General features: G+C 48.4%; 1 protein-coding gene and 45 non-coding genes across 46 annotated transcripts; all 46 read right to left on the bottom strand.

Moving 5' to 3' along the window:
* Nucleotides 1-22: 22 nt before the first annotated feature.
* Nucleotides 23-95, bottom strand: trnak-cuu (transfer RNA lysine (anticodon CUU)). The gene has a single exon. It is a non-coding gene; the product is annotated as a tRNA-Lys (tRNA).
* A 424-nt stretch (nt 96-519) lies between these two features.
* On the bottom strand, nt 520-592 carry trnak-cuu (transfer RNA lysine (anticodon CUU)). Its single transcript has one exon. It is a non-coding gene; the product is annotated as a tRNA-Lys (tRNA).
* A 303-nt stretch (nt 593-895) lies between these two features.
* trnat-ugu (transfer RNA threonine (anticodon UGU)) lies at nt 896-970 on the bottom strand. Its single transcript has one exon. It is a non-coding gene; the product is annotated as a tRNA-Thr (tRNA).
* A 73-nt stretch (nt 971-1,043) lies between these two features.
* Nucleotides 1,044-1,116, bottom strand: trnak-cuu (transfer RNA lysine (anticodon CUU)). The gene has a single exon. It is a non-coding gene; the product is annotated as a tRNA-Lys (tRNA).
* A 303-nt stretch (nt 1,117-1,419) lies between these two features.
* Nucleotides 1,420-1,494, bottom strand: trnat-ugu (transfer RNA threonine (anticodon UGU)). The gene has a single exon. It is a non-coding gene; the product is annotated as a tRNA-Thr (tRNA).
* Nucleotides 1,495-1,567: 73 nt separating this feature from the next.
* Nucleotides 1,568-1,640, bottom strand: trnak-cuu (transfer RNA lysine (anticodon CUU)). The gene has a single exon. It is a non-coding gene; the product is annotated as a tRNA-Lys (tRNA).
* Nucleotides 1,641-1,930: 290 nt separating this feature from the next.
* trnat-ugu (transfer RNA threonine (anticodon UGU)) lies at nt 1,931-2,005 on the bottom strand. Its single transcript has one exon. It is a non-coding gene; the product is annotated as a tRNA-Thr (tRNA).
* A 73-nt stretch (nt 2,006-2,078) lies between these two features.
* trnak-cuu (transfer RNA lysine (anticodon CUU)) lies at nt 2,079-2,151 on the bottom strand. Its single transcript has one exon. It is a non-coding gene; the product is annotated as a tRNA-Lys (tRNA).
* A 290-nt stretch (nt 2,152-2,441) lies between these two features.
* Nucleotides 2,442-2,516, bottom strand: trnat-ugu (transfer RNA threonine (anticodon UGU)). Its single transcript has one exon. It is a non-coding gene; the product is annotated as a tRNA-Thr (tRNA).
* Nucleotides 2,517-2,589: 73 nt separating this feature from the next.
* Nucleotides 2,590-2,662, bottom strand: trnak-cuu (transfer RNA lysine (anticodon CUU)). The gene has a single exon. It is a non-coding gene; the product is annotated as a tRNA-Lys (tRNA).
* A 303-nt stretch (nt 2,663-2,965) lies between these two features.
* On the bottom strand, nt 2,966-3,040 carry trnat-ugu (transfer RNA threonine (anticodon UGU)). Its single transcript has one exon. It is a non-coding gene; the product is annotated as a tRNA-Thr (tRNA).
* Nucleotides 3,041-3,113: 73 nt separating this feature from the next.
* Nucleotides 3,114-3,186, bottom strand: trnak-cuu (transfer RNA lysine (anticodon CUU)). Its single transcript has one exon. It is a non-coding gene; the product is annotated as a tRNA-Lys (tRNA).
* Nucleotides 3,187-3,610: 424 nt separating this feature from the next.
* On the bottom strand, nt 3,611-3,683 carry trnak-cuu (transfer RNA lysine (anticodon CUU)). Its single transcript has one exon. It is a non-coding gene; the product is annotated as a tRNA-Lys (tRNA).
* A 303-nt stretch (nt 3,684-3,986) lies between these two features.
* On the bottom strand, nt 3,987-4,061 carry trnat-ugu (transfer RNA threonine (anticodon UGU)). The gene has a single exon. It is a non-coding gene; the product is annotated as a tRNA-Thr (tRNA).
* A 73-nt stretch (nt 4,062-4,134) lies between these two features.
* On the bottom strand, nt 4,135-4,207 carry trnak-cuu (transfer RNA lysine (anticodon CUU)). Its single transcript has one exon. It is a non-coding gene; the product is annotated as a tRNA-Lys (tRNA).
* Nucleotides 4,208-4,631: 424 nt separating this feature from the next.
* On the bottom strand, nt 4,632-4,704 carry trnak-cuu (transfer RNA lysine (anticodon CUU)). Its single transcript has one exon. It is a non-coding gene; the product is annotated as a tRNA-Lys (tRNA).
* Nucleotides 4,705-5,007: 303 nt separating this feature from the next.
* On the bottom strand, nt 5,008-5,082 carry trnat-ugu (transfer RNA threonine (anticodon UGU)). Its single transcript has one exon. It is a non-coding gene; the product is annotated as a tRNA-Thr (tRNA).
* Nucleotides 5,083-5,155: 73 nt separating this feature from the next.
* On the bottom strand, nt 5,156-5,228 carry trnak-cuu (transfer RNA lysine (anticodon CUU)). The gene has a single exon. It is a non-coding gene; the product is annotated as a tRNA-Lys (tRNA).
* Nucleotides 5,229-5,652: 424 nt separating this feature from the next.
* trnak-cuu (transfer RNA lysine (anticodon CUU)) lies at nt 5,653-5,725 on the bottom strand. Its single transcript has one exon. It is a non-coding gene; the product is annotated as a tRNA-Lys (tRNA).
* Nucleotides 5,726-6,028: 303 nt separating this feature from the next.
* On the bottom strand, nt 6,029-6,103 carry trnat-cgu (transfer RNA threonine (anticodon CGU)). Its single transcript has one exon. It is a non-coding gene; the product is annotated as a tRNA-Thr (tRNA).
* Nucleotides 6,104-6,176: 73 nt separating this feature from the next.
* On the bottom strand, nt 6,177-6,249 carry trnak-cuu (transfer RNA lysine (anticodon CUU)). The gene has a single exon. It is a non-coding gene; the product is annotated as a tRNA-Lys (tRNA).
* A 424-nt stretch (nt 6,250-6,673) lies between these two features.
* On the bottom strand, nt 6,674-6,746 carry trnak-cuu (transfer RNA lysine (anticodon CUU)). The gene has a single exon. It is a non-coding gene; the product is annotated as a tRNA-Lys (tRNA).
* Nucleotides 6,747-7,170: 424 nt separating this feature from the next.
* Nucleotides 7,171-7,243, bottom strand: trnak-cuu (transfer RNA lysine (anticodon CUU)). The gene has a single exon. It is a non-coding gene; the product is annotated as a tRNA-Lys (tRNA).
* A 290-nt stretch (nt 7,244-7,533) lies between these two features.
* Nucleotides 7,534-7,608, bottom strand: trnat-ugu (transfer RNA threonine (anticodon UGU)). The gene has a single exon. It is a non-coding gene; the product is annotated as a tRNA-Thr (tRNA).
* Nucleotides 7,609-7,681: 73 nt separating this feature from the next.
* trnak-cuu (transfer RNA lysine (anticodon CUU)) lies at nt 7,682-7,754 on the bottom strand. The gene has a single exon. It is a non-coding gene; the product is annotated as a tRNA-Lys (tRNA).
* Nucleotides 7,755-8,044: 290 nt separating this feature from the next.
* trnat-ugu (transfer RNA threonine (anticodon UGU)) lies at nt 8,045-8,119 on the bottom strand. Its single transcript has one exon. It is a non-coding gene; the product is annotated as a tRNA-Thr (tRNA).
* A 73-nt stretch (nt 8,120-8,192) lies between these two features.
* trnak-cuu (transfer RNA lysine (anticodon CUU)) lies at nt 8,193-8,265 on the bottom strand. Its single transcript has one exon. It is a non-coding gene; the product is annotated as a tRNA-Lys (tRNA).
* Nucleotides 8,266-8,689: 424 nt separating this feature from the next.
* Nucleotides 8,690-8,762, bottom strand: trnak-cuu (transfer RNA lysine (anticodon CUU)). Its single transcript has one exon. It is a non-coding gene; the product is annotated as a tRNA-Lys (tRNA).
* Nucleotides 8,763-9,186: 424 nt separating this feature from the next.
* On the bottom strand, nt 9,187-9,259 carry trnak-cuu (transfer RNA lysine (anticodon CUU)). The gene has a single exon. It is a non-coding gene; the product is annotated as a tRNA-Lys (tRNA).
* Nucleotides 9,260-9,549: 290 nt separating this feature from the next.
* On the bottom strand, nt 9,550-9,624 carry trnat-cgu (transfer RNA threonine (anticodon CGU)). The gene has a single exon. It is a non-coding gene; the product is annotated as a tRNA-Thr (tRNA).
* A 73-nt stretch (nt 9,625-9,697) lies between these two features.
* Nucleotides 9,698-9,770, bottom strand: trnak-cuu (transfer RNA lysine (anticodon CUU)). Its single transcript has one exon. It is a non-coding gene; the product is annotated as a tRNA-Lys (tRNA).
* A 303-nt stretch (nt 9,771-10,073) lies between these two features.
* On the bottom strand, nt 10,074-10,148 carry trnat-ugu (transfer RNA threonine (anticodon UGU)). Its single transcript has one exon. It is a non-coding gene; the product is annotated as a tRNA-Thr (tRNA).
* Nucleotides 10,149-10,221: 73 nt separating this feature from the next.
* Nucleotides 10,222-10,294, bottom strand: trnak-cuu (transfer RNA lysine (anticodon CUU)). Its single transcript has one exon. It is a non-coding gene; the product is annotated as a tRNA-Lys (tRNA).
* Nucleotides 10,295-10,719: 425 nt separating this feature from the next.
* trnak-cuu (transfer RNA lysine (anticodon CUU)) lies at nt 10,720-10,792 on the bottom strand. The gene has a single exon. It is a non-coding gene; the product is annotated as a tRNA-Lys (tRNA).
* Nucleotides 10,793-11,081: 289 nt separating this feature from the next.
* On the bottom strand, nt 11,082-11,156 carry trnat-cgu (transfer RNA threonine (anticodon CGU)). The gene has a single exon. It is a non-coding gene; the product is annotated as a tRNA-Thr (tRNA).
* A 73-nt stretch (nt 11,157-11,229) lies between these two features.
* trnak-cuu (transfer RNA lysine (anticodon CUU)) lies at nt 11,230-11,302 on the bottom strand. Its single transcript has one exon. It is a non-coding gene; the product is annotated as a tRNA-Lys (tRNA).
* A 424-nt stretch (nt 11,303-11,726) lies between these two features.
* On the bottom strand, nt 11,727-11,799 carry trnak-cuu (transfer RNA lysine (anticodon CUU)). The gene has a single exon. It is a non-coding gene; the product is annotated as a tRNA-Lys (tRNA).
* A 424-nt stretch (nt 11,800-12,223) lies between these two features.
* trnak-cuu (transfer RNA lysine (anticodon CUU)) lies at nt 12,224-12,296 on the bottom strand. Its single transcript has one exon. It is a non-coding gene; the product is annotated as a tRNA-Lys (tRNA).
* Nucleotides 12,297-12,586: 290 nt separating this feature from the next.
* Nucleotides 12,587-12,661, bottom strand: trnat-ugu (transfer RNA threonine (anticodon UGU)). The gene has a single exon. It is a non-coding gene; the product is annotated as a tRNA-Thr (tRNA).
* A 73-nt stretch (nt 12,662-12,734) lies between these two features.
* Nucleotides 12,735-12,807, bottom strand: trnak-cuu (transfer RNA lysine (anticodon CUU)). Its single transcript has one exon. It is a non-coding gene; the product is annotated as a tRNA-Lys (tRNA).
* Nucleotides 12,808-13,097: 290 nt separating this feature from the next.
* On the bottom strand, nt 13,098-13,172 carry trnat-ugu (transfer RNA threonine (anticodon UGU)). Its single transcript has one exon. It is a non-coding gene; the product is annotated as a tRNA-Thr (tRNA).
* A 73-nt stretch (nt 13,173-13,245) lies between these two features.
* trnak-cuu (transfer RNA lysine (anticodon CUU)) lies at nt 13,246-13,318 on the bottom strand. Its single transcript has one exon. It is a non-coding gene; the product is annotated as a tRNA-Lys (tRNA).
* A 424-nt stretch (nt 13,319-13,742) lies between these two features.
* trnak-cuu (transfer RNA lysine (anticodon CUU)) lies at nt 13,743-13,815 on the bottom strand. The gene has a single exon. It is a non-coding gene; the product is annotated as a tRNA-Lys (tRNA).
* Nucleotides 13,816-14,239: 424 nt separating this feature from the next.
* On the bottom strand, nt 14,240-14,312 carry trnak-cuu (transfer RNA lysine (anticodon CUU)). The gene has a single exon. It is a non-coding gene; the product is annotated as a tRNA-Lys (tRNA).
* Nucleotides 14,313-14,602: 290 nt separating this feature from the next.
* trnat-cgu (transfer RNA threonine (anticodon CGU)) lies at nt 14,603-14,677 on the bottom strand. Its single transcript has one exon. It is a non-coding gene; the product is annotated as a tRNA-Thr (tRNA).
* A 577-nt stretch (nt 14,678-15,254) lies between these two features.
* On the bottom strand, nt 15,255-17,418 carry LOC134018209 (uncharacterized). Its single transcript, XM_062458090.1, has 2 exons — nt 17,100-17,418; nt 15,255-16,999 (listed from the first exon to the last, which is right to left on the bottom strand). The coding sequence occupies exons 1-2, from the start codon at nt 17,184-17,186 to the stop codon at nt 15,851-15,853; spliced, it is 1,236 nt and encodes a 411-aa protein (XP_062314074.1). The 5' UTR covers nt 17,187-17,418; the 3' UTR covers nt 15,255-15,850.
* Nucleotides 17,419-17,589: the final 171 nt, after the last annotated feature.

Below are 17,589 nucleotides of genomic sequence, written 5' to 3'. Positions count from 1 at the left end.
ATAGGCCTCCATAATGTAAACACGCCGAACGTGGGGCTCGAACCCACGACCCTGAGAATAAGAGTCTCATGCTCTACCGACTGAGCTAGCCGGGCTTACTGCTATGCAATCAGAGGCGTTCTCGTCGGGGACCTTTGTGACCGTCATTGTTTCAAACGCTTGGCCTGTGTCCAGAAGGCTGACATTTTGTCCAGATACAGTTTCAAATTCGCTGGGTGTATAGTCTACAAACAAAGAGTTGCATGCTCCAAAGCCTGAGCTATCCAGGCTTAGCATGTTGCTTCCAGAGGCATTCTCATCGGGGACCTTTGTGACGGAATACGTTTGAATCCACAACATTGGTGAAAGTAAAAAATGTGCCAGTTTTATAAAACAAACAAAGGGAGGTGAACCCAGGATCTCCTGTTTACAAGACAGGCACTTTCAACCAGCTAAGCCACAGCACCTCTGGATCTGCAATAGTTGATTCAACTACTTGAAGCCTCTCAGAGTGACGGATAGGCCTCCATAATGTAAACACGCCCAACGTGGGGCTCAAACCCACGACCCTGAGATTAAGAGTCTCATGCTCTACCGACTGAGCTAGCCGGGCTTACTGCTACGCAACCAGAGGCATTCTCGTTGGGGACCTTTGTGACCGTCATCGTTTCAAACGCTTGGCCTGTGTCCAGAAGGCTGACATTTTGTCCAGATACAGTTTCAAATGAATGTTTCAAATTTGCTGGGTGTATAGTCTACAAACAAAGAGTGGCATGCTCCAACGCCTGAGCTATCCAGGCTTTAGCATGTTGCTTCCAGAGGCATTCTCGTCTGGGACGTTTGTGACGCTATACGTTTGAATCCACAACATTGGTGACAGTAAAAAATGTGCCAGTTGTATAAAACAAACACAGGGAGGTGCTGCTGGGAGTTGAACCCAGGATCTCCTGTTTACAAGACAGGCGCTTTCAACCAGCTAAGCCACAGCACCTCTGGATCTTAAGTAGTTGATTCAACTACTTGAAGCCTCTCAGAGTGACGGATAGGCCTCCATAATGTAAACACGCCCAAGGTGGGGCTCGAACCCACGACCCTGAGATTAAGAGTCTCATGCTCTACCGACTGAGCTAGCCGGGCTCACTGCTACGCAACCAGAGGCATTCTCGTCGGGGACCTTTGTGACCGTCATCGTTTCAAACGCTTGGCCTGTGTCCAGAAGGCTGACATTTTGTCCAGATACAGTTTCAAATGAATGTTTCAAATTTGCTTGGTGTATAGTCTACAAACAAAGAGTGGCATGCTCCAACGCCTGAGCTATCTAGGCTTTAGCATATTGCTTCCAAAGGCATTCTCGTCTGGGACCTTTGTGACGCTATACGTTTGAATCCACAACATTGGTGAAAGTTAAAAATGTGCCAGTTGTATGAAACAAACACAGGGAGGTGCTGCTGGGAGTTGAACCCAGGATCTCCTGTTAACAAGACAGGCGCTTTCAACCAGCTAAGCCACAGCACCTCTGGATCTGAAGTAGTTGATTCAACTACTTGAAGCCTCTCAGAGTGACGGATAGGCCTCCATAATGTAAACACGCCCAACGTGGGGCTCGAACCCACGACCCTGAGATTAAGAGTCTCATGCTCTACCGACTGAGCTAGCCGGGCTTACTGCTACACGACCAGAGGCATTCTCGTCGGGGACCTTTGTGACCGTCATTGTTTCAAACGCTTGGCTTGTGTCCAGAAGGCTGACATTGTGTCCAGATACAGTTTCAAATTTGCTGGGTGTATAGTCTACAAACAAAGAGTGGCATGCTCCAACGCCTGAGCTATCTAGGCTTTAGCATATTGCTTCCAAAGGCATTCTCGTCTGGGACCTTTGTGACGCTATACGTTTGAATCCACAACATTGGTGAAAGTTAAAAATGTGCCAGTTGTATGAAACAAACACAGGGAGGTGCTGCTGGGAGTTGAACCCAGGATCTCCTGTTAACAAGACAGGCGCTTTCAACCAGCTAAGCCACAGCACCTCTGGATCTGAAGTAGTTGATTCAACTACTTGAAGCCTCTCAGAGTGACGGATAGGCCTCCATAATGTAAACACGCCCAACGTGGGGCTCGAACCCACGACCCTGAGATTAAGAGTCTCATGCTCTACCGACTGAGCTAGCCGGGCTTACTGCTACACGACCAGAGGCATTCTCGTCGGGGACCTTTGTGACCGTCATTGTTTCAAACGCTTGGCTTGTGTCCAGAAGGCTGACATTGTGTCCAGATACAGTTTCAAATTTGCTGGGTGTATAGTCTACAAACAAAGAGTGGCATGCTCCAACGCCTGAGCTATCTAGGCTTTAGCATGTTGCTTCCAAAGGCATTCTCGTCTGGGACCTTTGTGACGCTATACGTTTGAATCCACAACATTGGTGAAAGTTAAAAATGTGCCAGTTGTATGAAACAAACACAGGGAGGTGGTGCTGGGAGTTGAACCCAGGATCTCCTGTTAACAAGACAGGCGCTTTCAACCAGCTAAGCCACAGCACCTCTGGATCTGAAGTAGTTGATTCAACTACTTGAAGCCTCTCAGAGTGACGGATAGGCCTCCATAATGTAAACACGCCCAACGTGGGGCTCGAACCCACGACCCTGAGATTAAGAGTCTCATGCTCTACCGACTGAGCTAGCCGGGCTCACTGCTACGCAACCAGAGGCATTCTCGTCGGGGACCTTTGTGACCGTCATCGTTTCAAACGCTTGGCCTGTGTCCAGAAGGCTGACATTTTGTCCAGATACAGTTTCAAATGAATGTTTCAAATTTGCTTGGTGTATAGTCTACAAAAAAAGAGTGGCATGCTCCAACGCCTGAGCTATCTAGGCTTTAGCATATTGCTTCCAAAGGCATTCTCGTCTGGGACCTTTGTGACGCTATACGTTTGAATCCACAACATTGGTGAAAGTTAAAAATGTGCCAGTTGTATGAAACAAACACAGGGAGGTGCTGCTGGGAGTTGAACCCAGGATCTCCTGTTAACAAGACAGGCGCTTTCAACCAGCTAAGCCACAGCACCTCTGGATCTGAAGTAGTTGATTCAACTACTTGAAGCCTCTCAGAGTGACGGATAGGCCTCCATAATGTAAACACGCCGAACGTGGGGCTCGAACCCACGACCCTGAGAATAAGAGTCTCATGCTCTACCGACTGAGCTAGCCGGGCTTACTGCTATGCAATCAGAGGCGTTCTCGTCGGGGACCTTTGTGACCGTCATTGTTTCAAACGCTTGGCCTGTGTCCAGAAGGCTGACATTTTGTCCAGATACAGTTTCAAATTCGCTGGGTGTATAGTCTACAAACAAAGAGTTGCATGCTCCAAAGCCTGAGCTATCCAGGCTTAGCATGTTGCTTCCAGAGGCATTCTCATCGGGGACCTTTGTGACGGAATACGTTTGAATCCACAACATTGGTGAAAGTAAAAAATGTGCCAGTTTTATAAAACAAACAAAGGGAGGTGAACCCAGGATCTCCTGTTTACAAGACAGGCACTTTCAACCAGCTAAGCCACAGCACCTCTGGATCTGCAATAGTTGATTCAACTACTTGAAGCCTCTCAGAGTGACGGATAGGCCTCCATAATGTAAACACGCCCAACGTGGGGCTCAAACCCACGACCCTGAGATTAAGAGTCTCATGCTCTACCGACTGAGCTAGCCGGGCTTACTGCTACGCAACCACAGGCATTCTCGTTGGGGACCTTTGTGACCGTCATCGTTTCAAACGCTTGGCCTGTGTCCAGAAGGCTGACATTTTGTCCAGATACAGTTTCAAATGAATGTTTCAAATTTGCTGGGTGTATAGTCTACAAACAAAGAGTGGCATGCTCCAACGCCTGAGCTATCCAGGCTTTAGCATGTTGCTTCCAGAGGCATTCTCGTCTGGGACGTTTGTGACGCTATACGTTTGAATCCACAACATTGGTGACAGTAAAAAATGTGCCAGTTGTATAAAACAAACACAGGGAGGTGCTGCTGGGAGTTGAACCCAGGATCTCCTGTTTACAAGACAGGCGCTTTCAACCAGCTAAGCCACAGCACCTCTGGATCTGAAGTAGTTGATTCAACTACTTGAAGCCTCTCAGAGTGACGGATAGGCCTCCATAATGTAAACACGCCCAACGTGGGGCTCGAACCCACGACCCTGAGAATAAGAGTCTCATGCTCTACCGACTGAGCTAGCCGGGCTTACTGCTATGCAATCAGAGGCGTTCTCGTCGGGGACCTTTGTGACCGTCATTGTTTCAAACGCTTGGCCTGTGTCCAGAAGGCTGACATTTTGTCCAGATACAGTTTCAAATTCGCTGGGTGTATAGTCTACAAACAAAGAGTTGCATGCTCCAAAGCCTGAGCTATCCAGGCTTAGCATGTTGCTTCCAGAGGCATTCTCATCGGGGACCTTTGTGACGGAATACGTTTGAATCCACAACATTGGTGAAAGTAAAAAATGTGCCAGTTTTATAAAACAAACAAAGGGAGGTGAACCCAGGATCTCCTGTTTACAAGACAGGCACTTTCAACCAGCTAAGCCACAGCACCTCTGGATCTGCAATAGTTGATTCAACTACTTGAAGCCTCTCAGAGTGACGGATAGGCCTCCATAATGTAAACACGCCCAACGTGGGGCTCAAACCCACGACCCTGAGATTAAGAGTCTCATGCTCTACCGACTGAGCTAGCCGGGCTTACTGCTACGCAACCAGAGGCATTCTCATTGGGGACCTTTGTGACCGTCATCGTTTCAAACGCTTGGCCTGTGTCCAGAAGGCTGACATTTTGTCCAGATACAGTTTCAAATGAATGTTTCAAATTTGCTGGGTGTATAGTCTACAAACAAAGAGTGGCATGCTCCAACGCCTGAGCTATCCAGGCTTTAGCATGTTGCTTCCAGAGGCATTCTCGTCTGGGACGTTTGTGACGCTATACGTTTGAATCCACAAAATTGGTGACAGTAAAAAATGTGCCAGTTGTATAAAACAAACACAGGGAGGTGCTGCTGGGAGTTGAACCCAGGATCTCCTGTTTACAAGACAGGCGCTTTCAACCAGCTAAGCCACAGCACCTCTGGATCTGAAGTAGTTGATTCAACTACTTGAAGCCTCTCAGAGTGACGGATAGGCCTCCATAATGTAAACACGCCCAACGTGGGGCTCGAACCCACGACCCTGAGAATAAGAGTCTCATGCTCTACCGACTGAGCTAGCCGGGCTTACTGCTATGCAATCAGAGGCGTTCTCGTCGGGGACCTTTGTGACCGTCATTGTTTCAAACGCTTGGCCTGTGTCCAGAAGGCTGACATTTTGTCCAGATACAGTTTCAAATTCGCTGGGTGTATAGTCTACAAACAAAGAGTTGCATGCTCCAAAGCCTGAGCTATCCAGGCTTAGCATGTTGCTTCCAGAGGCATTCTCATCGGGGACCTTTGTGACGGAATACGTTTGAATCCACAACATTGGTGAAAGTAAAAAATGTGCCAGTTTTATAAAACAAACAAAGGGAGGTGAACCCAGGATCTCCTGTTTACAAGACAGGCACTTTCAACCAGCTAAGCCACAGCACCTCTGGATCTGCAATAGTTGATTCAACTACTTGAAGCCTCTCAGAGTGACGGATAGGCCTCCATAATGTAAACACGCCCAACGTGGGGCTCAAACCCACGACCCTGAGATTAAGAGTCTCATGCTCTACCGACTGAGCTAGCCGGGCTTACTGCTACGCAACCAGAGGCATTCTCGTTGGGGACCTTTGTGACCGTCATCGTTTCAAACGCTTGGCCTGTGTCCAGAAGGCTGACATTTTGTCCAGATACAGTTTCAAATGAATGTTTCAAATTTGCTGGGTGTATAGTCTACAAACAAAGAGTGGCATGCTCCAACGCCTGAGCTATCCAGGCTTTAGCATGTTGCTTCCAGAGGCATTCTCGTCTGGGACGTTTGTGACGCTATACGTTTGAATCCACAACATTGGTGACAGTAAAAAATGTGCCAGTTGTATAAAACAAACACAGGGAGGTGCTGCTGGGAGTTGAACCCAGGATCTCCTGTTTACGAGACAGGCGCTTTCAACCAGCTAAGCCACAGCACCTCTGGATCTGCAACAGTTGATTCAACTACTTGAAGCCTCTCAGAGTGACGGATAGGCCTCCATAATGTAAACACGCCCAACGTGGGGCTCGAACCCACGACCCTGAGATTAAGAGTCTCATGCTCTACCGACTGAGCTAGCCGGGCTTACTGCTACACAACCAGAGGCATTCTCGTCGGGGACCTTTGTGACCGTCATTGTTTCAAACGCTTTGCTTGTGTCCAGAAGGCTGACATTGTGTCCAGATACAGTTTCAAGTTCGCTGGGTGTATAGTCTACAAACAAAGAGTTGCATGCTCCAAAGCCTGAGCTATCCAGGCTTAGCATGTTGCTTCCAGAGGCATTCTCATCGGGGACCTTTGTGACGGAATACGTTTGAATCCACAACATTGGTGAAAGTAAAAAATTTGCCAGTTTTATAAAACAAACACAGGGAGGTGAACCCAGGATCTCCTGTTAACAAGACAGGCGCTTTCAACCAGCTAAGCCACAGCACCTCTGGATCTGAAGTAGTTGATTCAACTACTTGAAGCCTCTCAGAGTGACGGATAGGCCTCCATAATGTAAACACGCCCAACATGGGGCTCGAACCCACGACCCTGAGAATAAGAGTCTCATGCTCTACCGACTGAGCTAGCCGGGCTTACTGCTACACAACCAGAGGCGTTCTCGACGGGGACCTTTGTGACCGTCATTGTTTCAAACGCTTGGCCTGTGTCCAGAAGGCTGACATTTTGTCCAGATACAGTTTCAAATTCGCTGGGTGTATAGTCTACAAACAAAGAGTTGCATGCTCCAAAGCCTGAGCTATCCAGGCTTAGCATGTTGCTTCCAGAGGCATTCTCATCGGGGACCTTTGTGACGGAATACGTTTGAATCCACAACATTGGTGAAAGTAAAAAATGTGCCAGTTTTATAAAACAAACACAGGGAGGTGAACCCAGGATCTCCTGTTTACAAGACAGGCACTTTCAACCAGCTAAGCCACAGCACCTCTGGATCTGCAATAGTTGATTCAACTACTTGAAGCCTCTCAGAGTGACGGATAGGCCTCCATAATGTAAACACGCCCAACGTAGGGCTCGAACCCACGACCCTGAGATTAAGAGTCTCATGCTCTACCGACTGAGCTAGCCGGGCTTACTGCTACACAACCAGAGGCATTCTCGTCGGGGACCTTTGTGACCGTCATTGTTTCAAACGCTTTGCTTGTGTCCAGAAGGCTGACATTGTGTCCAGATACAGTTTCAAATTTGCTGGGTGTATAGTCTACAAACAAAGAGTGGCATGCTCCAACGCCTGAGCTATCTAGGCTTTAGCATGTTGCTTCCAAAGGCATTCTCGTCTGGGACCTTTGTGACGCTATACGTTTGAATCCACAACATTGGTGAAAGTTAAAAATGTGCCAGTTGTATGAAACAAACACAGGGAGGTGGTGCTGGGAGTTGAACCCAGGATCTCCTGTTAACAAGACAGGCGCTTTCAACCAGCTAAGCCACAGCACCTCTGGATCTGAAGTAGTTGATTCAACTACTTGAAGCCTCTCAGAGTGACGGATAGGCCTCCATAATGTAAACACGCCCAACGTGGGGCTCGAACCCACGACCCTGAGATTAAGAGTCTCATGCTCTACCGACTGAGCTAGCCGGGCTTACTGCTACACAACCAGAGGCATTCTCGTCGGGGACCTTTGTGACCGTCATTGTTTCAAACGCTTGGCTTGTGTCCAGAAGGCTGACATTGTGTCCAGATACAGTTTCAAATTTGCTGGGTGTATAGTCTACAAACAAAGAGTGGCATGCTCCAACGCCTGAGCTATCTAGGCTTTAGCATGTTGCTTCCAAAGGCATTCTCGTCTGGGACGTTTGTGACGCTATACGTTTGAATCCACAACATTGGTGACAGTAAAAAATGTGCCAGTTGTATAAAACAAACACAGGGAGGTGCTGCTGGGAGTTGAACCCAGGATCTCCTGTTTACAAGACAGGCGCTTTCAACCAGCTAAGCCACAGCACCTCTGGATCTGCAATAGTTGATTCAACTACTTGAAGCCTCTCAGAGTGACGGATAGGCCTCCATAATGTAAACACGCCCAACGTGGGGCTCGAACCCACGACCCTGAGATTAAGAGTCTCATGCTCTACCGACTGAGCTAGCCGGGCTTACTGCTACACAACCAGAGGCATTCTCGTCGGGGACCTTTGTGACCGTCATTGTTTCAAACGCTTTGCTTGTGTCCAGAAGGCTGACATTGTGTCCAGATACAGTTTCAAATTCGCTGGGTGTATAGTCTACAAACAAAGAGTTGCATGCTCCAAAGCCTGAGCTATCCAGGCTTAGCATGTTGCTTCCAGAGGCATTCTCATCGGGGACCTTTGTGACGGAATACGTTTGAATCCACAACATTGGTGAAAGTAAAAAATGTGCCAGTTTTATAAAACAAACACAGGGAGGTGAACCCAGGATCTCCTGTTAACAAGACAGGCGCTTTCAACCAGCTAAGCCACAGCACCTCTGGATCTGAAGTAGTTGATTCAACTACTTGAAGCCTCTCAGAGTGACGGATAGGCCTCCATAATGTAAACACGCCCAACATGGGGCTCGAACCCATGACCCTGAGAATAAGAGTCTCATGCTCTACCGACTGAGCTAGCCGGGCTTACTGCTATGCAATCAGAGGCGTTCTCGTCGGGGACCTTTGTGACCGTCATTGTTTCAAACGCTTGGCCTGTGTCCAGAAGGCTGACATTTTGTCCAGATACAGTTTCAAATTCGCTGGGTGTATAGTCTACAAACAAAGAGTTGCATGCTCCAAAGCCTGAGCTATCCAGGCTTAGCATGTTGCTTCCAGAGGCATTCTCATCGGGGACCTTTGTGACGGAATACGTTTGAATCCACAACATTGGTGAAAGTAAAAAATGTGCCAGTTTTATAAAACAAACACAGGGAGGTGAACCCAGGATCTCCTGTTTACAAGACAGGCACTTTCAACCAGCTAAGCCACAGCACCTCTGGATCTGCAATAGTTGATTCAACTACTTGAAGCCTCTCAGAGTGACGGATAGGCCTCCATAATGTAAACACGCCCAACGTGGGGCTCGAACCCACGACCCTGAGATTAAGAGTCTCATGCTCTACCGACTGAGCTAGCCGGGCTTACTGCTACACAACCAGAGGCATTCTCGTCGGGGACCTTTGTGACCGTCATTGTTTCAAACGCTTTGCTTGTGTCCAGAAGGCTGACATTGTGTCCAGATACAGTTTCAAATTTGCTGGGTGTATAGTCTACAAACAAAGAGTGGCATGCTCCAACGCCTGAGCTATCTAGGCTTTAGCATGTTGCTTCCAAAGGCATTCTCGTCTGGGACCTTTGTGACGCTATACGTTTGAATCCACAACATTGGTGAAAGTTAAAAATGTGCCGGTTGTATGAAACAAACACAGGGAGGTGCTGCTGGGAGTTGAACCCAGGATCTCCTGTTTACGAGACAGGCGCTTTCAACCAGCTAAGCCACAGCACCTCTGGATCTGCAATAGTTGATTCAACTACTTGAAGCCTCTCAGAGTGACGGATAGGCCTCCATAATGTAAACACGCCCAACGTGGGGCTCGAACCCACGACCCTGAGATTAAGAGTCTCATGCTCTACCGACTGAGCTAGCCGGGCTTACTGCTACGTAACCAGAGGCATTCTCGTCGGGGACCTTTGTGACCGTCATCGTTTCAAACGCTTGGCCTGTGTCCAGAAGGCTGACATTTTGTCCAGATACAGTTTCAAATGAATGTTTCAAATTTGCTGGGTGTATAGTCTACAAACAAAGAGTGGCATGCTCCAACGCCTGAGCTATATAGGCTTTAGCATGTTGCTTCCAAAGGCATTCTCGTCTGGGACCTTTGTGACGCTATACGTTTGAATCCACAACATTGGTGAAAGTTAAAAATGTGCCAGTTGTATGAAACAAACACAGGGAGGTGCTGCTGGGAGTTGAACCCAGGATCTCCTGTTAACAAGACAGGCGCTTTCAACCAGCTAAGCCACAGCACCTCTGGATCTGAAGTAGTTGATTCAACTACTTGAAGCCTCTCAGAGTGACGGATAGGTCTCCATAATGTAAACACGCCCAACGTGGGGCTCGAACCCACGACCCTGAGATTAAGAGTCTCATGCTCTACCGACTGAGCTAGCCGGGCTTACTGCTACGCAACCAGAGGCATTCTCGTCGGGGACCTTTGTGACCGTCATCGTTTCAAACGCTTGGCTTGTGAACAGAAGGCTGACATTGTGTCCAGATACAGTTTCAAATTTGCTGGGTGTATGGTCTACAAACAAAGAGTGGCATGCTCCAACGCCTGAGCTATCTAGGCTTTAGCATGTTGCTTCCAAAGGCATTCTTGTCTGGGACCTTTGTGACGCTATACGTTTGAATCCACAACATTGGTGAAAGTAAAAAATGTGCCAGTTTTATAAAACAAACACAGGGAGGTGAACCCAGGATCTCCTGTTTACAAGACAGGCACTTTCAACCAGCTAAGCCACAGCACCTCTGGATCTGCAATAGTTGATTCAACTACTTGAAGCCTCTCAGAGTGACGGATAGGCCTCCATAATGTAAACACGCCCAACGTGGGGCTCGAACTCACGACCCTGAGATTAAGAGTCTCATGCTCTACCGACTGAGCTAGCCGGGCTTACTGCTACGCAACCAGAGGCATTCTCGTCGGGGACCTTTGTGACCGTCATTGTTTCAAACGCTTGGCCTGTGTCCAAAAGGCTGACATTTTGTCCAGATACAGTTTCAAATTCACTGGGTGTATAGTCTACAAACAAAGAGTTGCATGCTCCAAAGCCTGAGCTATCCAGGCTTAGCATGTTGCTTCCAGAGGCATTCTCATCGGGGACCTTTGTGACGGAATACGTTTGAATCCACAACATTGGTGAAAGTAAAAAATGTGCCAGTTGTATAAAACAAACACAGGGAGGTGCTGCTGGGAGTTGAACCCAGGATCTCCTGTTTACGAGACAGGCGCTTTCAACCAGCTAAGCCACAGCACCTCTGGATCTGCAACAGTTGATTCAACTACTTGAAGCCTCTCAGAGTGACGGATAGGCCTCCATAATGTAAACACGCCCAACGTGGGGCTCGAACCCACGACCCTGAGATTAAGAGTCTCATGCTCTACCGACTGAGCTAGCCGGGCTTACTGCTACACAACCAGAGGCATTCTCGTCGGGGACCTTTGTGACCGTCATTGTTTCAAACGCTTTGCTTGTGTCCAGAAGGCTGACATTGTGTCCAGATACAGTTTCAAGTTCGCTGGGTGTATAGTCTACAAACAAAGAGTTGCATGCTCCAAAGCCTGAGCTATCCAGGCTTAGCATGTTGCTTCCAGAGGCATTCTCATCGGGGACCTTTGTGACGGAATACGTTTGAATCCACAACATTGGTGAAAGTAAAAAATGTGCCAGTTTTATAAAACAAACACAGGGAGGTGAACCCAGGATCTCCTGTTAACAAGACAGGCGCTTTCAACCAGCTAAGCCACAGCACCTCTGGATCTGAAGTAGTTGATTCAACTACTTGAAGCCTCTCAGAGTGACGGATAGGACTCCATAATGTAAACACGCCCAACATGGGGCTCGAACCCACGACCCTGAGAATAAGAGTCTCATGCTCTACCGACTGAGCTAGCCGGGCTTACTGCTACACAACCAGAGGCGTTCTCGACGGGGACCTTTGTGACCGTCATTGTTTCAAACGCTTGGCCTGTGTCCAGAAGGCTGACATTTTGTCCAGATACAGTTTCAAATTCGCTGGGTGTATAGTCTACAAACAAAGAGTTGCATGCTCCAAAGCCTGAGCTATCCAGGCTTAGCATGTTGCTTCCAGAGGCATTCTCATCGGGGACCTTTGTGACGGAATACGTTTGAATCCACAACATTGGTGAAAGTAAAAAATGTGCCAGTTTTATAAAACAAACACAGGGAGGTGAACCCAGGATCTCCTGTTTACAAGACAGGCACTTTCAACCAGCTAAGCCACAGCACCTCTGGATCTGCAATAGTTGATTCAACTACTTGAAGCCTCTCAGAGTGACGGATAGGCCTCCATAATGTAAACACGCCCAACGTAGGGCTCGAACCCACGACCCTGAGATTAAGAGTCTCATGCTCTACCGACTGAGCTAGCCGGGCTTACTGCTACACAACCAGAGGCATTCTCGTCGGGGACCTTTGTGACCGTCATTGTTTCAAACGCTTTGCTTGTGTCCAGAAGGCTGACATTGTGTCCAGATACAGTTTCAAATTTGCTGGGTGTATAGTCTACAAACAAAGAGTGGCATGCTCCAACGCCTGAGCTATCTAGGCTTTAGCATGTTGCTTCCAAAGGCATTCTCGTCTGGGACCTTTGTGACGCTATACGTTTGAATCCACAACATTGGTGAAAGTTAAAAATGTGCCAGTTGTATGAAACAAACACAGGGAGGTGGTGCTGGGAGTTGAACCCAGGATCTCCTGTTAACAAGACAGGCGCTTTCAACCAGCTAAGCCACAGCACCTCTGGATCTGAAGTAGTTGATTCAACTACTTGAAGCCTCTCAGAGTGACGGATAGGCCTCCATAATGTAAACACGCCCAACGTGGGGCTCGAACCCACGACCCTGAGATTAAGAGTCTCATGCTCTACCGACTGAGCTAGCCGGGCTTACTGCTACACAACCAGAGGCATTCTCGTCGGGGACCTTTGTGACCGTCATTGTTTCAAACGCTTGGCTTGTGTCCAGAAGGCTGACATTGTGTCCAGATACAGTTTCAAATTTGCTGGGTGTATAGTCTACAAACAAAGAGTGGCATGCTCCAACGCCTGAGCTATCTAGGCTTTAGCATGTTGCTTCCAAAGGCATTCTCGTCTGGGACGTTTGTGACGCTATACGTTTGAATCCACAACATTGGTGACAGTAAAAAATGTGCCAGTTGTATAAAACAAACACAGGGAGGTGCTGCTGGGAGTTGAACCCAGGATCTCCTGTTTACAAGACAGGCGCTTTCAACCAGCTAAGCCACAGCACCTCTGGATCTGCAATAGTTGATTCAACTACTTGAAGCCTCTCAGAGTGACGGATAGGCCTCCATAATGTAAACACGCCCAACGTGGGGCTCGAACCCACGACCCTGAGATTAAGAGTCTCATGCTCTACCGACTGAGCTAGCCGGGCTTACTGCTACACAACCAGAGGCATTCTCGTCGGGGACCTTTGTGACCGTCATTGTTTCAAACGCTTTGCTTGTGTCCAGAAGGCTGACATTGTGTCCAGATACAGTTTCAAATTCGCTGGGTGTATAGTCTACAAACAAAGAGTTGCATGCTCCAAAGCCTGAGCTATCCAGGCTTAGCATGTTGCTTCCAGAGGCATTCTCATCGGGGACCTTTGTGACGGAATACGTTTGAATCCACAACATTGGTGAAAGTAAAAAATGTGCCAGTTTTATAAAACAAACACAGGGAGGTGAACCCAGGATCTCCTGTTAACAAGACAGGCGCTTTCAACCAGCTAAGCCACAGCACCTCTGGATCTGAAGTAGTTGATTCAACTACTTGAAGCCTCTCAGAGTGACGGATAGGCCTCCATAATGTAAACACGCCCAACATGGGGCTCGAACCCACGACCCTGAGAATAAGAGTCTCATGCTCTACCGACTGAGCTAGCCGGGCTTACTGCTATGCAATCAGAGGCGTTCTCGTCGGGGACCTTTGTGACCGTCATTGTTTCAAACGCTTGGCCTGTGTCCAGAAGGCTGACATTTTGTCCAGATACAGTTTCAAATTCGCTGGGTGTATAGTCTACAAACAAAGAGTTGCATGCTCCAAAGCCTGAGCTATCCAGGCTTAGCATGTTGCTTCCAGAGGCATTCTCATCGGGGACCTTTGTGACGGAATACGTTTGAATCCACAACATTGGTGAAAGTAAAAAATGTGCCAGTTTTATAAAACAAACACAGGGAGGTGAACCCAGGATCTCCTGTTTACAAGACAGGCACTTTCAACCAGCTAAGCCACAGCACCTCTGGATCTGCAATAGTTGATTCAACTACTTGAAGCCTCTCAGAGTGACGGATAGGCCTCCATAATGTAAACACGCCCAACGTGGGGCTCGAACCCACGACCCTGAGATTAAGAGTCTCATGCTCTACCGACTGAGCTAGCCGGGCTTACTGCTACACAACCAGAGGCATTCTCGTCGGGGACCTTTGTGACCGTCATTGTTTCAAACGCTTTGCTTGTGTCCAGAAGGCTGACATTGTGTCCAGATACAGTTTCAAATTTGCTGGGTGTATAGTCTACAAACAAAGAGTGGCATGCTCCAACGCCTGAGCTATCTAGGCTTTAGCATGTTGCTTCCAAAGGCATTCTCGTCTGGGACCTTTGTGACGCTATACGTTTGAATCCACAACATTGGTGAAAGTTAAAAATGTGCCGGTTGTATGAAACAAACACAGGGAGGTGCTGCTGGGAGTTGAACCCAGGATCTCCTGTTTACGAGACAGGCGCTTTCAACCAGCTAAGCCACAGCACCTCTGGATCTGCAATAGTTGATTCAACTACTTGAAGCCTCTCAGAGTGACGGATAGGCCTCCATAATGTAAACACGCCCAACGTGGGGCTCGAACCCACGACCCTGAGATTAAGAGTCTCATGCTCTACCGACTGCGCCAAAGCTGGGGAACATTCGTCTACCTGGGGGGGGAAGAAAGGAAAGGAGAGGGGAGAAGGGGGGAAGAAGAAAAAGGAGGAAAAAAGAGGGAAAAAAGGAGAGAAAAAGAGAAGGAAGGAATTTTTATGGCCCAGACCTACATCACCAATGTTTTTTAAATGTTGAGGTATATCAGGAATCACAATTAAAACCTTATATTTCTATTTCTATAGACATATATATGGGATAAAAGTTAATCCCAAGGTTCTGGTTTGACTAAATTGTTGCCAGAAATTCAAGTGGTTATATTTTTTTGTGGAAATCACCTAATCACTGTTTGGTTAATAACAAAACAATGATGATACTAATAACTGTTAAATGAATATTTAAAATTAAGTTGATGTATTTAGCAGAAACTTTTATCCACAAAACACACAAACGAAGCATAGGAAGATACATTTCTGTTGTGATCAAACTTTTATTTTCAGTCATCACAAAGCCATTATACAGTAGTAAGTGAATCCCTCCATTCACTTATTCAACAGTAACTATAGACAATAACTTAAATATATACAGAACAGTAGTGAATCCCTCCATTCACTTATTCAACAGTAACTATAGACAATAACTTAAATATATACAGAACAGTAGTGAATCCCTCCATTCACTTATTCAACAGTAACTATAGACAATAACTTAAATATATACAGAACAGTAGTGAATCCCTCCATTCACTTATTCAACAGTAACAATAGACAATAACTTAAATATATACAGAAGAGTAGTGAATCCCTCCATTCACTTATTCAACAGTAACTATAGACAATAACTTAAATATATACAGAACAGTAGTGAATCCCTCCATTCACTTATTCAACAGTAACTATAGACAATAACAGAAAACATTAACAGAACTATTAACAACATTAAAGTGTTCAGTGTCCATGCCTCTGGGAGGGGGGTAGAGGGGCACTAGCCCAGTGTCCATGCCTCTGGGAGGGGGGTAGAGGGGCACTAGCCCAGTGTCCATGCCTCTGGGAGGGGGGTAGAGGGGCACTAGCCCAGCGTCCATGCCTCTGGGAGGGGGAGTAGAGGGGCACTAGCCCAGTGTCCATGCCTCTGGGAGGGGGGTAGAGGGGCACTAGCCCAGTGTCCATGCCTCTGGGAGGGGGGTAGAGGGGCACTAGCCCAGCGTCCATGCCTCTGGGAGGGGGGTAGAGGGGCACTAGCCCAGCGTCCATGCCTCTGGGAGGGGGGTAGAGGGGCATCTACTTGTTTCATGTCCTCCAACCATTGCTCCTTGGGAACAGCCTCTACAGAGGGGCAGTACACAGTTCCTTTGTACTGACTGTGTCCAGTCTGGGCTGTCCTGAACTGCCCGCATTTCTTGGATGTGTTGTGGAGTACATGGCGGGTTAGTTTTCGGACCGGAGCAGGGGGTGCAGGGAAGATACCTCCCAGGGCCTGTGGAGCAGCGACGAGGACAGGCACCTGTGAGGTCACCGGAGCCAGCACCAACAGACGAGGGGCCGAGGGTGGAGCAGGGAAGAGCTGACGCTGGGCATGCATCTTTATAGCAACCGGTGTTACATCTGTGGGCGGGACCTTTCTTTTCAACCGCGCCTGGCCCACGGTGCTGCAGGGCAGTTGGTACTGGAGAGCCGGGCCTGGGTGGGGGAGCGCAGATGGAAGGCGCACATTAGCAGGAGGGAGTGGGTTGGCTGCCGCAGACAAGCGACTGGGCAAGTTCAGCCCCTGCATAACCACAGCGTTGTCCTGCTTCTTCACCCTCTTGTTGTGCCACTGCACAAGGGTGGTGTGGCTTACATCCACCAGCTGCAGTGTGGTCTGCTGCATGACCGTCCCATTTGCCAAAATGCGCTGCCTGATTTTCCTGTAGTCATCCAGGATTAAACTCCATCTGGACACTGCACCAGTCCCCTTCTTCTTGGGAGAGCGATGGATGGCACAGAGCCTGACAAAGATCAGTTCAATCAGGCGGCAGCAATCAGGCCATTGGGCAAGCGGGGCAGTGGTGGTGAGTGCGTGCCTCTTCATGCTCTCCACCCCTGGAGTGAACTCCTGCCTCTTCTTTGGAGACCTGAACCTCCCTGTGTCCAGCCTGCTCTGGTGTCTGGCAGCAAAGGTAACCCTCTGCTGGTCGTAGTCCAGCAGGTTCTGCCACAGAGCAACAATGTTGCTTACCTACACAGAGAGAACATATGAGAAGACAAAAAGATGTGCAAGTGTGAACATTTTTGGCAGGGCACAGAGGGAATGTAGCAAGACAATGAATGTTATTGACCTGCTGGTTGGTGAGGGCCAGAGAGGACTGGTTCCTCAGCTCCACCAAACACTCAGCCAAGCTGTCTACTCTGTCTAAGCCCGGCATGCCAGAGTCATCCACAGCCTAAAAATAAATAAACAAAAATGAGCATCACAATGGATGGTCAGTGAAGTGGGACAAAACGCAGATACATTGATTTTCTTAAGATACCAGGGAGGGAGCAGCCAGGGGGGTAGCAGGCAGGGAGGGAGCAGGCAGGATGTTAGTAGCCAGGGAGGCAGCAGGCAGGGAGGGAGCAGCCATGGAGGCAGGAGGCAGGATGGGAGCAGCCATGGAGGCAGGAGGCAGGGTGGGAGCAGCCATGGAGGCAGGAGGCAGGATGGGAGCAGCCATGGAGGCAGGAGGCAGGGTGGGAGCAGGCAGGGTGGGAGCAGCCATGGAGGCAGGAGGCAGGGTGGGAGCAGGCAGGGTGGGAGCAGCCATGGAGGCAGGAGGCAGGATGGGAGCA

Source organism: Osmerus eperlanus, chromosome 4 (assembly GCF_963692335.1).
Source record: "Osmerus eperlanus chromosome 4, fOsmEpe2.1, whole genome shotgun sequence".
Lineage (NCBI taxonomy): Eukaryota > Metazoa > Chordata > Actinopteri > Osmeriformes > Osmeridae > Osmerus > Osmerus eperlanus.
Note: the sequence above shows the minus strand (reverse complement) of the source record. Positions and strands in the feature narration are given on the sequence as shown.

Excerpts from the sequence above, each read along its gene's own strand:
- LOC134018209 (XM_062458090.1), bottom strand. The coding sequence starts at position 17,186 with ATGCCGGGCTTAGACAGAGTAGACAGCTTGGCTGAGTGTTTGGTGGAG. Across the intron at positions 17,000-17,099 it reads TGGCCCTCACCAACCAGCAG|GTAAGCAACATTGTTGCTCT; the intron begins GTCAATAACATT and ends CTCTCTGTGTAG.